The 14,336-nt window shown below is 37.2% G+C and overlaps 1 protein-coding gene and 1 long non-coding RNA gene across 2 annotated transcripts; one reads left to right on the top strand and one right to left on the bottom strand.

Annotated features, from left to right (window-relative positions):
• Nucleotides 1–5,059: 5,059 nt before the first annotated feature.
• Nucleotides 5,060–10,878, bottom strand: LOC105443181. The gene is made up of 5 exons (XM_030976053.1): nucleotides 10,820–10,878; nucleotides 8,125–8,265; nucleotides 7,152–7,300; nucleotides 6,398–6,474; nucleotides 5,060–5,615 (listed from the first exon to the last, which is right to left on the bottom strand). Exons 2-5 carry the CDS (start codon nucleotides 8,216–8,218, stop codon nucleotides 5,456–5,458), a joined length of 480 nt encoding a protein of 159 aa, XP_030831913.1. The 5' UTR covers nucleotides 8,219–8,265; nucleotides 10,820–10,878; the 3' UTR covers nucleotides 5,060–5,455.
• A 423-nt stretch (nucleotides 10,879–11,301) lies between these two features.
• LOC105443648 lies at nucleotides 11,302–13,513 on the top strand. The gene is made up of 3 exons (XR_004062307.1): nucleotides 11,302–11,351; nucleotides 12,817–12,941; nucleotides 13,460–13,513. It is a non-coding gene; the product is annotated as an uncharacterized LOC105443648 (long non-coding RNA).
• The last annotated feature ends 823 nt before the right edge of the window (nucleotides 13,514–14,336 follow it).

Here is a 14,336-nt window from a genome sequence, read left to right as displayed (position 1 = left end):
GACGTTTTATTATTAGAGAAAGAAAACGATGCGTTGTACCGTTCTCGATACTCTTAATCCTTGTCTAAATTTCAAAGATGTTCTTTGTCTGCTCCATTTTCTTCCTATGTCCTCTTCCGATTGGGGGACCGCCCCCCACCCCCCCCCCCCCCCTGGCTACGCGCCTGCAGACAGATAAACACATCTTGATACCTTGTCCGACCCCGCAAGCTCAGGGGTTTAAGGCAATAAATTACGATCAGATAAGCATTCAGGGTCCCGCCTTAGGGCCCCTGGTGGGGTCGAGGCGGCGGAGCCGGCCCCGGAAGCTCAGGGGTTTTAGGCGTTTAATTAAGGTCAGATGAGCATATTTTTGTGTATACCTTATTATTTTGTGACACTGGCAAGTCACTATTTGGCGTGGGGTCCAGGGGGCGGAGCCCCAAAAATCAGGGGTTTTAGGCATTAAATAATTTATCGTCAGATGATCATCTAAGGGCCCGCCGTATGGAATCCAGGGGGCAAAGCCCCCGGAAGATTAGGGATTTTAGGCATTTAATCACGGTCAGATGAGCATATTTTGATGCCTTATTATTTTGTTAACACTGGCAGGTAACTATTCTTACTTTCTTGCTCTCATTCTGTTTTATTTCTCTTTAATATACTTTTTCAAGAAAAGTGGGGGGGGGGGGGGGGGGGGGGGGGGGGGGGGGGCTCGAGGCTCTCGATCCCCGCCCTACCTCGGGCCCTTACATGTAGGAATCTCAAGAATCATATTTTTTGCCTGGTTTTATATTGAGGAATTTGTCATTTTCCAAAAAACACATACAAACGTATAATTTACTAAAAAGTGAGGAAAAATTTCGGAAATTATGTCATTTCAGCATTATTTGTAATCCACCGTTGTGGAATTAGAAATAAACGACGTTTGAATTTGATTTTCCCCAAACACCCCTTCCCCCCCCCTCTATCAGTACGCCAGTATCTCCTCTTTTCCTTTTTTCTTTCCCTTTCCTTCCTTCTTTCTTATTTTTTTTATTGGGGGGGGGGGGGGGGGGCTAACAGCCTGGGAGGCAAGGCCCTTTCGGTCCCCGATCTTCTTCTTCCCCCTTTTCTTTTCTTCTTTCTCTTCTTTCTTTCCCTTTCTCCCTTCTTTTCCTTTCTTCTCTCTCTTTTTTTTTTTTTTTTTTTGGCGGGGGGGGGGGGGGGCCAAGGCCCGCTCGGCCCCCCCCCTGGATCCGCGCCTGATATACAGTGAGAAATTGATCAGATTTTTTTTAGAAACGTGTATAAACTTATGCTTCGTGTCCCCCTCCCCCCTCTACTTTATCTTGCCTATTTATCTTTTTAAAAAAACAGAAAATGCAAAAAATTTGCAATAATTTATTGCATTTTACCCCCGGTCCCCAACATAAAAAAAAATCCTCTGGACTGCCATACATTACTGGCTCAAGGCATGGGCACACAGAAGATTTTTTTATGTTGGGAACCGCGGAACCGGAACAATAAATTATTGAAAATTACTGCATTTTCTGTGTTTTTTTTAATTTATGGAAACTGCCCCCTACCCTAGCCCCCGCTGCGTACAGTCATGGTTCAGTTACAAAGCAATGGCCTCGTAACTGTGAGGCCGCAGGATCAAAACCGTGTCGATGTGCTATATTAGTGCCCTTTTGTGGGGCATTAATCCTCATTACTGTCATTTATGACTTAAGGGCATAGGTCCCCTAGTTGATAAGCATAGTAGCATACATATGCTTTTAAAGCACACATTCGCAAATTATTGTTCAATAAAATCTGAGAATGTATACTATTATCTAGATCTATTATTTTTAAATCATTTTTAAAATAATTCCATAAATTGGGATAAAAAAAAATATTCCACCTTTATGAGCGACAGTGTATTTCACCCCATGCGATTTTGTGCCCCCCCCCCCCAGTAAGTGAATTCCTGGATCTCTTTCTCTAGCTGTTCAAGAAAGCTTTCATCTCTAAATATTATCTCCTTAATCTAAATGAACTTGTTTTACAATGTCGGTCTAGTTTAATTGCATGTAGGAATATTATTAACTTGACCTTTTTTACATTAAATTCTCTTACATCTTCTTTTAAGCTTCTCCCAGTCCATCGCAAGCCCCCCCCCCCCCACCCCTCCCTCTCTCTCTCTCTCTCTACCTTTTCACATCATTATATCTCCCTCTTTCATTCAAGAATGTACATCTACACGTTTGACCAAGGAGTAAGGAGAGCTCTTATAACTCCCTGGTTTAACTCTCCTCCCTGGTTTAACCAAGGCTACTTTTTTTAATTTGTTTCATCTCCTGCCCATCTCTCTCCCCAAAATAATATTTGTTGTCTCTCTTTCTCTCTTCCCCTCCCCTCTGTATGTCTCTCTGTCTGTGTCTCGTTCTCTCTCTCTCTCTCTCTCTCATATGCACACTAAAGGTTGACAAATCAGCATGCATACAATGATTTCATTCTGAAAAACATATAATGCAGTAAATGCACCATCTTCTTACTGTATTAGAAAGAACAATCACAAATATACCAAGTCTCCTCAAACCACTTTTCAGACCTCTGGCTTCTTACATTCTTCCAGTATTGTTCATGGGTCAAGAAATGTGCAATTTCAGTGTAATGGACATGACATTCAGAATACTTATGGGTATTTAAATCAGTTTTAAACAAAACTTAGAGACCTGAAACATATTTTAGTCAGTGATACAGACACATTTGACTATCAGTCACATACATTGCAAATTTCACAGTATTCCACTGAATGGTTAAAGAGAAAAATCTACATTTTGTAACCATAACAAAACATGACACAAACTGGACATGGATTTCTTTACTCACTTTTAACAGTTTGAAAAATCAGTGATGTTGAGGTTCAATGTATCGAATTTTGATGTGAACAGAATATTATTATTATACACTGTCCTTTAAACATAGATGTACCATAACATACAATTTTGTCCACTTTTTATAACCCCTATAGCTTTTCTTTAACATGTTCAATGTGCCATGGAAAGCTCTTATCAGTAACCTTTGACACCTTAACCATAACTTACTTCCAAGGAATCAAATCTGAAATGATTTTTCATGAATAATTAGATCCAAAGATTGAATGGTTTGATTAAAAACATATTTTGTTAAAAAGAAAATCATACCTAAACATACTTCACTCCAACTGATATACAACTCATTTCGAAGAGCTTGTATGAGCTCTTTTGTTTGATACTAAATTTGTCATGATGGAACACTCATTTCTGGAGTTATTGTCAATTTTATGATTTTTGGCTAGTAAACATTTTCCACGGAATTGCCCAAAACACAATGAAACCTTTTTTCAATTCAATTCATATTTATTTCATTTCCAACAGAAAGATAAACAAAGGTATTACATTTTTTCATACATAATTCATTTTTTCTGGTAACTATGCAAATACACTTTGCACATAACAAAATTATTACAAGAAATTCTTAATGTTTTAGGAAATGGGGGGATCCACTAAAAAGCAGTTGTTCACCTGATGGATCCAAAAAACTTTTTAAAAGCCAATTCAATCCTGAGAAATGCATTGATGGGTTTCCAAATAAATGTATGAAGGAAGACAAAATAAAAAACATCAAAGCTCTCATTGCATATGATGATGAGGTCAACAGGTGCCACAATGGTGAAGCAATGTTACAGGTAACAGGGGCGGATCTAGCTTTTTGCCAAGGGGGGGGGGGGGGGTTTGAGAAAAGAAAATTCCCAAAATCGCGCCGTTTTACTGTTTTACTTTTTTTTCTTTTTCACTTGGCCGCCCAAGGGGGGGGGGGGGGGGTTTAAACCGCCGCAACACCCCCTAGATCCGCCCCTGGGTAATACAAAGTCCAGGTATGTGGTCATGAATGTTGTTCAAATGAACATATTGGAAGCATAATTATGCAATCCTACAATATTCAGTGATCATTGTCGCGGTTGTAATCAAGTCTTAAGTGAAGAAATTATGAATAATAAACTCTTTATGTTGTATAGCTCCCTCTCAAGTTTGATATTATTTTAGCTTCAAAACAATGTTTCTTGACAAAATTATATATCAGCCTACTGCATATGCCGAGATTTTCATGGTCGCAGCTACCATTGTATGGCCGTAGGTGCTATCTAAAATTTATCAAGAGCACTGATGAATTTGATTATATAATTTCTTGTTTAAGAGCCCAATTTTTTTAAAGTTGTTTATTCTAACACTCGGTTTCACAATGGAACCGCAAATTTTAAATTTCATAATCCAATTCTTATATTTCAAAATCTTTGTATTACCTTTAAGTATAGGCTCCTCAAATTAAATCAGTATTTTATACCATCCGTATGTCTGCTCCATAAACCTACATTTTTTCCATCTAGGTGTACAAATGCACACCTCTCTCAGGCGAGTCCAAGCTATTTTGTCCCATATGTTATGACAACTACGTGATCAAAATCAATACAGCTGTTTACTATACTGAGTTAACAGCACCAGGACACCTTGGAATAAAGCACATATCATGTAAAATGACATTTTCAATCTTAATTGTATTCACAATTCCATGGTACTTAGTAGCAAATTGGACAGTTAATACTGTGGGCTTGTCTGAATTTGCACCCCTCATGATTTTGTTCAATTCAATGTATTTATTTGTCGAATGTAAGTTCAACATGGATACTTGTTTCACTCACATGGAAAATAAAGGCTCAGACATACTTTACAAAGAACACTCAATATGGTGATAACAAAATAATAATCATACATAATATTGATTTTCGTTTGGTTACATATGGCTCATTTAAATTCCTTAAATTACATAATTTAGCTGTCTTCATGCATATTTATAAATAAAAATTATTCACCACTATACATATAGAAAATTCAGCTTTTAAACTGAATTGGAAGTAAAACCAGAATATGATAAACAAGATATTCAAATCCTGTCTGCAATAGTTTGGCCAGGGGGATTAGACCTCCCTGCAAGGTCACTGACAGGTGGTTATCTCATCAAATCAGCTCTCAATTAACATAAGAACTAGGGGATCATGGGGGACCAACAGGCAATGATTATGAATTGTTTACTATATAGAGGGCGCAAGTAGGCATAAGTAGTGCAGTGGGGCTTTAAGAAAATACTATAACAATTCAAACTATAGCTGATGATGAGCTGAATTCTACTTCCAATGGTTGACTAGAGTAGCATGCCAACAAAGACTCTCAGATGACATTTAAACATATTTCCAAAAGTTTGAGTAGAGCCTAGCTCTGTCAGTCTCTGGTAGAGTAGCTACAATACAGGGGCGTTTAACTGTGGTTTCTGGATAGTCTCCTAGCTCAGCCCGTCAGTTATGCATTTTGACTGAAAAGGGTTTTGGGCCTGCAAACAAGTAGGCCTAATAGAGACTGACATGCAAATATCAATGTAGTTATAAATATAGTTAGCACAATATTAAAATTTGGTGTCATCTATTCCCGCTGCCGTTGCTTAAGTCCCAAAGTGGTGCACTATCTTCCCCTTCCAAGGACTGTGTCTGGTCACTCGGGGCACTAGGGGGCGCCGTATAGATTGTGACTTTCCTCTGAGGCTTTGTGATCTCTAAGTCTATTCTCTGAACTGTCCAGCTTGACAAGGAGAAAAGGATAAGATTGGCAAAGTTTCCTGTTAAAGTGGTAGGATGAAGTATTCCACAAGTTTCTATCATCTCAAGAATAAAGAGCATGGGAATGAAATTAGTGTTTATTTGATAATGTAGTTGAACTTATTGGGACGTGGGGAGGGATGCACATTTTGACAATTCATGAAAACAGGTAGATCCTTTATCATTACCCCATGAATGTTATTCATGCAGTAAAATGTTAATTAAATTTCAGTTAAATGAGAACTGTTTTCATGAGCAATTGAGCAAGATTCATGCAATATGCTGATAAATGCAAAGTGTTAAATATTGTTGTCAATTTGATTCAGTTCAAATTTGATTTTATATAGAATATATGGCAAAGATCTGAAGACTAACCTTGTCATATTTAGAGTAAATTTGTTTTTTTTTAAACATAAAAACAAGCTTATAAAACTAAAAAATACCTCAACACTGTTCCATAAAAGATAATGTAGTATAAGTATAGCAATTTACTGAACAGATTTGTATTTGTATTGGTACAGTTGTTAGTACATATAGATTGTATTTTTTGCAGATGCATGCGTATATGAAACAAGTTCAATTGAAATAATGATCACAAAACTAAACAAGAAAATGGTGGTAAGGTAAAAATATTAAAAAAGAAAACATGAAATGAATTGTATAAGGGATTTCAGACCTATACACAATTTGGTGAATACAAAGTAGTGTTGGACAAAAAGAATTTGACAGAATAGAATCTCAAGAAGAAACAAAAGAGATACTTACTCATCCTGCGTGTTTGGTCTTGATGACCATGTGTACATCACACCAGACCTTATTGAACCCCTCAGTGGAATGGCAAGCTAAATGGAAAAGGGGAAGAAGTGATTTTTAATAATACTGATGAACTTTGAATGAAATATAGCTTCAGGGTAGGAATGTATGCAGTGTCATTTAATAGTGTGTGATTATGTTTTTTTCCTCAACTTTTTTTTATAGCACTGCATTTACAATACATACTGGTACTTCCCTGTTCACAAAGTCTCTGTGCTTCCATCTTTAGCAACCCACCCTCCTCTAACCCCCTCCCCCCCCCCATCTTCTCAAAAGCTCCCCCTCTCATTCCCTCTCTCTTCATCTCTCTCTCTCTCTCTCTCTCTCCCGCTCTCTGTATTACACTTTCTATACTCGACATGTGCATCCCCCAAACTAAAATGTTTCAACCTTTTCTTGCAATAATAGATAGAACAAATTTAAAATCAAGTGGTGCGGGCCTGCATTGAAACAAACTTAACACACATTCAAAACAGAGTTGGCTAGAAATAGAGCACAATATGCATATGCTAGGAAATAGTTTTTATATAAGCAGAAGGACGCACAACCAACTACTATGTGCTTTGTCCGGACTGAATATATAAATCTTTTGAAATGTATTTCCAGTGCATATAATTTCAGAATCTTTTACACAAAAAATCCCCCAAACATCCTTCTCATACCATAAGAATTAAACCCATAATTGATCTCCTTTCTCTTAACTTACATTTGCCTGTAGAGCTGAGATAGCAATGAAAGTGTTTCCAAGATTAACAAATTTTGTCTTTATAGGCAAGCCTAGCACATCAGTAGCACCTTTGTGGTTGCTGAGGATATCCACTGACTTGGAATAGTACGATCCTGATGCTACATTATCTGCACATAACAAGGGAAAAGAAAATTATTATAGATATTGACGTCCTTACGGTCCTTGACTATGCAATGCTACATTTATTAGAAGGCATGGGGCAGTGGCACATGCCATGAGTTTAATAAACTCTATAATGGTGCATTATAATTATAATTAGAGCAAAATTTGGCAGCAATTATCACAATATTGAAACATGACATCATGATACAATAAATATTACACTTTCAACACAAAGCACAAGTCATTTTGATAAGAAAAAATAACCTCCAATCTTAAAGGAGTACAGTACATGTATGGAGCATCACAGAGAGTGGGCAACTGGTAGATCAATGAAAACAATCTTCATGATTTTCATCAAGGTTCCTAGAATTACATAAAAAATTGAAACAGATTCTGATACATGTACTATGTTTCACTAATGGGGATTCAAAATTTCAGGATCATCATTTCAACCTCTTTCAAGTTTAAAACGGCTTCTTCCAATGGAAATGATGTTTGGACACAAGACAATATAAAGTAGAACCTCGTTATAACAAGGACCTTGAGACCATGGAAATAACCTTGTTATATCTTGTTATGTCAGTTTTAAAAAAACAAAAGAATACAAACAGCTGGGACAAGAAAAATCACCTTGTTATATTTTTATCAGTTAAACAGAAACGTAGTTATATCAAAGCTCTTTATAACGAGGTTCCACTGTACTGGTGACTGATCACTTTCTTTTGGGCCAATGACATTACTTTATTTTTCTAAAATTCTGTGTCATTACCTGGACTGGAAACCCTGTTATCGATTATAATACAGGATTGAGGAAGTACTGTTATACTACCTTGTATTGCCTTGTAGAAATACCCAGCTCCACCTAATGAAATAATTCCTCCCACCACAGCTATCTGCTTCAGAGCTGAAGTACTCACTGGCATCTTGTCCAGGCTACTGCTCCCTGACACTGCCTTAAAAATGTTTCAATCTGTATCATGAATTAATTTGGATGATTAATTAGTTATCGTAGGACATTGCAAATATTTTTTCTCATCAGTTTACAAGTAATTTTATAATAATGCGAAATATTTTAATCTGTATGCTAAATTAATTCAAAATATTGAATCATTGAATACAAGTCCAATGAATTTTCTTAAAAGACATTGATATATTTTCTCAACATTGAACATATAATTAGATGCTGACTTAAAACAAAATGTTTGAATCTGTATGGAAAAGCTACAAATCGCTAAACATTTTAGAGTCAGTCTATTTCCTTGTCCTCCAAAATTGTAAAGATTGTGTTGTATGTTCTCATGTAACAGTGACTGTTCAGTGTCTCTTTTCCATTCTTAGGGAGAAAAATATGAAGCTAGTATGTCTGAAATAACATTTGTTTTTTGTGATACTTCAGCTTTAGAAAATTGATTATCAAAGTAGGCAGTTCAGTTTAGACCTTCGCGATGGGGACAACTTCTTATTCACGTACGCAGGTGCGCATTTCAGCTCCCTATACGAATCCACATACATCAGGGTGAGCGCACTTTCGGCCACACTTTCGTGAGCTTTCGTGGTTCTGCCGAAAAAAAACACTCAGTTTATTTCGGATTTCCCTGCCTTCTGATTGGTTAAAACAATAAAATATGACGTCATTTCTCTTGGACAATTATCGATGCACATCGGAAGTGAGTTGTACGTTGAATAACCATCGTAGTAGATGGTTTTGCTCAAATGTGCCGACAATGTGATGAAATTCAGATGGAAGGAGTTTTTCAACTAACTTACAACTCCGTAATTAACAAAATTAAACATCTTACCTTCTTTCCTGAAAGTTTCATATAATGATGATGAGTAGATCTTATGGTAGATATGATAATATGATTGCAGTTTTTGAAAATTGCACGAACTGATTTTGACGATGCGACGCGTGATGCATGTACATGGTGAGTACGTGAATGAAACAGCTGTGTGAGTGATGTCGAGACCATTTCGTAGTCTTAGAATTCAGACCCGTTTGTGACTTGATTGACTTGTTTTTTTCAATTTTTGTTTATTGTATGTTGTATTTTATTGATAATTGTGATATTTATTTTAATATTTGGAATAAATATTGTAATAATCTAACATGAATTGGTTATATTTTGGGGTAAAGTAACGATATTTTTTTGAAAAAACTGTTCATTTACTGCAAGATTGCTGCAAGTATAGACTACATAGACGATTCGTCACCTCATCCTTGTGTGTGTGTGTGTGTGTGTGGGTGCGTGCGTGTGTGTGAGAGAGAGAGAGAGAGAGAGAGACTAGGAGAGAAAGACCGAGAGAGAAAGACCGAGAAAGAAAGAAAGAAATAGAGAGAGAGAGAAAGAGAGAAAAAAAAGAAAGAGAGAGAGAGAGGGAGAAAGCGTGCGTGTGTGTATGTGTGTGTGTGAGAGAGAGAGAGAGAGAGAGAGAGAGAAAGAAATAAATAAATAGACAAGATCATTTGGTAAAAGTTTAGATTCAAAGGGTTTTTATTTACCTTTTATAACAATATGATGACAAAAACATGGAAATTTGCATAAATTTGCATAAATTTGCATATTTTAATACGGTGCTGTTTAAAGATATTAAATTTCATATTTGCCAAACATCACTGAATATATTTGCCAAATTTCAGCGAGTTTGGTCATAGCATTGAAGAGATATGACTATTATGAGGCTTAACAGATCACAAACTTCTGAAAACAATGGTGCCACTGCTTAAACACAGGTTTAATTGACTTCAATACAATTATAATAGGTTTGACCTTTTGATCTTTTTTCCTCATCAATATGGTTCTGAAGATTATTTTAAAAATCCGTATCTCTGGAACCGTTGGTCAAAATTGAAGGATTCAAAGTGCATTATGTAAATAAAAATGTGATCTTTAAAATGATATAGAAATCACCCCCTATCTCCTACAAAAAAAAAAATCACCTGAACTGCCTAATCAAAGCCAGAGGGCAAGTAGATCTAATCTGTTTTAGAACACTGCCCCAAGTTGACAAAAAATAAATAAATGAATAATCAAGCAACCACTAATAGAAGAAAAGTATTCATGAAATTTGGAGATTGGAAAACAAATTAGGTCTAATGTTAGACTTAGAAAAGTTGAGATGATTAATAATATTATAAATTTTAGTTTGGCAAATAAGTCATGATGTTTGGACATGCAGAGGGAGAAGATAGATAATTAGTAACAGACGAACATAATCTGAAGCACACATGACAAAACTGCCCAACAACACACAAATTAGACAGATTTCGGTATAGAATCTACACACAATTACAATTTGATAATAAAATGCAACACAGAAAATCAACATACACCGTTATTCACATGTGGGGCAACAGTCTACACCCGAAACTCAATCGTGGAATATATATATTACAATAGCGCAATAGACATTACACCAATGCTTGAATTAGTTTGAAATTATCAATATTTGTTTAATGATGATTCAGTACAAATGGGATGATAATAGTATCATGCCAAATATGAAACAAAAATAAAGATATTTACATTCACTTTTCCAGGTAGCGGACGAAGATCTGGAATTCTTTGACATCAAACGTAGCTGGCGCATGTTATGCATTGCAACAAAGAGATTCGATCATACACAGTATGTCCTCCGTAGGAGGACTAGAGGGCCAACTAAAATCGTGACCTTTGACATTCCATAGGTTTTGCATTGGATGCATTATGGGGGTTTTGTCCGATTTGAACGACGGTTTTGGAGGGTCAATGAATATTCATGAGCAATGACGTAAAAAATACGCCAACTACTGTTTGTTGATTGGCCATCGACAAAATGTTTTATGTATTAGGTCATGCATAAAACATTTTTTGCATTCCCAGAATTCCCTACGATTTGAGCACGAAAATGGCGGTTGTATGAACTGCAACTTTCAAGTTATTCAATTACGAACAATGAAACATTTTTCTTTTAAGTGAATTTCTATTATAATAGAAGTTTGTCAAGTACATCTCAGTGAAGCAGAAAATCTTCAGGCGAACATTGACATCGAAGTGATACCCTATGATATCAAGAAAAGTAAGTAAAGATCCATTTTGTGTGAAGGTCTCTGAAACGATTGTGATGTGTTCGTCATTGCATTTGCAGTGAGGGGCTCTCCGCATTGTCACAACGTATTACCCGGTTAACCCCCTACCCCATCCTCTTTTCTTTCTTCTGACCAAAGAATATTAACTGATTGAATGAACTCTAATATAAGTCATCGACGGTAATATTTTTTAGAAACAATCAGGATTTTACCGTAGGTTATTTCATTAGAGCACATCTCATAATTTTAAGTTCAGTTCATAGCTTGATTACCGATAGTAATCGGTCGTAGATGTGGACCTGTTGTAGACTGCGCAAATGGCTCATTGCTAGTCCAAGCCGACGAGATCTCGTCGAGCGGTTTATGATTTTCAATGCGCCGGTGCTAGCCGGCTGTAACACTCCACCAAGAAGCGACTGCGTTTCCTGAGCTGGCGTGGCTATAACTTTACAGTGTGTTACTGTAAAGCCTAGATATCTAGACCTCTAGGCTAGTATACATAGCATAGTCTAGCCTGAATTTTTCTGTCTCTTTCGTTTGTTAGCCTCTGATTTGGGTAGGGTCGGCTCCTCTCTTTAGCCGACCCTACCCAAATCAGAGGCTAACGAACGAAAGAGACAAAAAAAATCGGGCTAAGGCTAAGCAGAGCCTAGGGCTAGGCTAGGTCTACCGTCTAGATCTAGATCTAGTCTAGATCTAGCACTTAACTAAGTATAAACAGCATTTAACCCCGCATCTACTAGATCTAGGCCTAGATCTAGGGCAAGATTCTAGGCCTAGGCCTAGATCTAATGCATTCTAATAAAAAAAAAAAGACTAAATAAATGCCTGGTTTAGGTGGGTCAATGTGGAAGTTATGGAGGGGGGGGGGGGGGGTGCACAATCATTCTGTGCCCCCTTATTCAGATGTGGCATAGGGACGGGTCTAGATCTAGGTCTAAAGCTCCCTAGTCTAGAGTCTACTAATAATATTAAAAATAGGCAATTAGATCTAGATCTATAGCTTGTGTTATGCCATAGCCTAGCAAAGACTTCCATAGCCATGGGTCTAGGCTCGTTTTGCTCCACTACTACTGTACTAGACTAGTCCTGCGCATGTGTCATTATTGTGATCCAGGTCCAGATTCAGCTTAGTTTGAATGTAGATCTAGGCTAGATCTACCAACAACAACAAAAACAAAACAAAAAAGGTATCTCCTCCCCCCCCCCCCCCTCCCACTTCCCCTGATTTCGCTCTTAGTTATGTCATTGTGCCTTGTTTGAAATAATTGGTTTATTTTCAGGATTTTATGCCACCCCTTTTATGTTGGTGAGAATTCTGGATCCAACCCTACATATGACATGGATATTTCTTTCTCTAAAGGACATGAACAAAGTTATACACTGATAACTAATGCATGCATTTGATATTAGCAGGAACCTTACTAAGTTTCTGTTTTCTTTTAATAATTGTAGATCCTATGGAACAAAGAAGCAGATAATGATCACAGAAGTGCAACAAAGAGCACCAGGACCTGATCATCAAATGTTATGGTGTAGATCTAATCAGGAACAAGACACCTAAGTTGAACTCTGGCAAGGTATGTTTGTATGAAGTTCGAAAATATTCAGGCTGTATAATCTAAGCCCATGCGAACACCGCACTCGACTTGGACTATATAGGCCCTACAAAGATTTGGGGAACTGTCATCTTGTGTTGCATTATATCTTGTAATTCTCATTTATTCTCTAGCTTTATTTAGGTGACAAACTATGGTGTTGCTACAGTTTATTCTCTCAGCATATTAAAAGACATACTCAAAGGCATTTTTTCCTAAATATTACATTATATCTAACAAACTTTTGTTCACAAAAGTCTAGCAAATAATAACTTAAAATAAATTTTAAATTACTTTTAAAATAATTGGAAATACATCTAAACCTTTACTCTTCTCTTAAAAAAAGGCCCTATCAGATAGACATAAGTTTATCATTTTTTAGTAAAATTAAAATGCAAGACCTAAAAAAAAGTGGGGAGGTACTATTTTTGAAAATCCAATATAATGCAGCAGTTTTAATCTTATTTGATTTCTCCTCTCTTTTTGTTTTTATTATTCAGGTTGTCCCATGCAGAAGGTTTGATATTTGGACTAGGGACTTGTACAAAAGAAGCCTGGGTATACCCAGGCTTCTTTTGCCTGGGTATACCCAGGCTTCTTTTGTACAACTACAAGTCCCTAGTCCACCCTCATCTTGAGAACTGTTCCGGTGTCTGGGATCCCTACAACATCTCAGATGTCCAGGACGCTACTTCACAATGGGGACCACAAGAGAAGCAGCAGATGATCAGCACCTTTTAGTTGCCTACTATATCTACAACTACAAGGCACCCTGCAAGAAGACTGGGAATGGTGCACAAGATAGTCAATGGTCTCTCCGCTCTCCCTTCAGTGAAAATTTTCCCAGTGCACTACTTATAGCTACTTGCGCCCTCTATATAGCAAACAATGCCTAATCGGTGCCTGTTGGTCCCCCATGATCCTCTTTTTCTTATATTAATTGAGAGCTGATTTGATGAGATAACCACCTGTCAGTGACCTTGCAGGGTGGTCTTATCCCCCTGGCCAAACTAGTACAGACGGGCTTTAACAAATCACGAGCAGGAAGTACCATGACATGACCCTCCAGTTGCACCTAGCCAGAAACGACATAGGTAGACAAGTTTGTATTTGCCCAACACTCTGTCCCAAAGTTAATGGAACTGACTTCCAGCAAATATAGTGCATGCTGACAGTCCAGAGAACTGCCAGGGACTACTTCTGAGGCATCTACTCTCCTTATCCCAACAATCTGTCTTCCTCACACCACTTGTAATCTTTAGTATCAGTTCATCTTCGTGATAGGCTACAACGCCTTTTGAAGATTACCAGAAGAAAAAGAAGAAGATATATAGAGGATCATGAAAGTAATTATTTGTTCTTTTAAATGCGTGTACA

The sequence above is a fragment of the Strongylocentrotus purpuratus genome, unplaced genomic scaffold (genome assembly GCF_000002235.5).
Source record: "Strongylocentrotus purpuratus isolate Spur 01 unplaced genomic scaffold, Spur_5.0 spur5_scaffold_8, whole genome shotgun sequence".
Lineage (NCBI taxonomy): Eukaryota > Metazoa > Echinodermata > Echinoidea > Camarodonta > Strongylocentrotidae > Strongylocentrotus > Strongylocentrotus purpuratus.
Note: the sequence above shows the minus strand (reverse complement) of the source record. Positions and strands in the feature narration are given on the sequence as shown.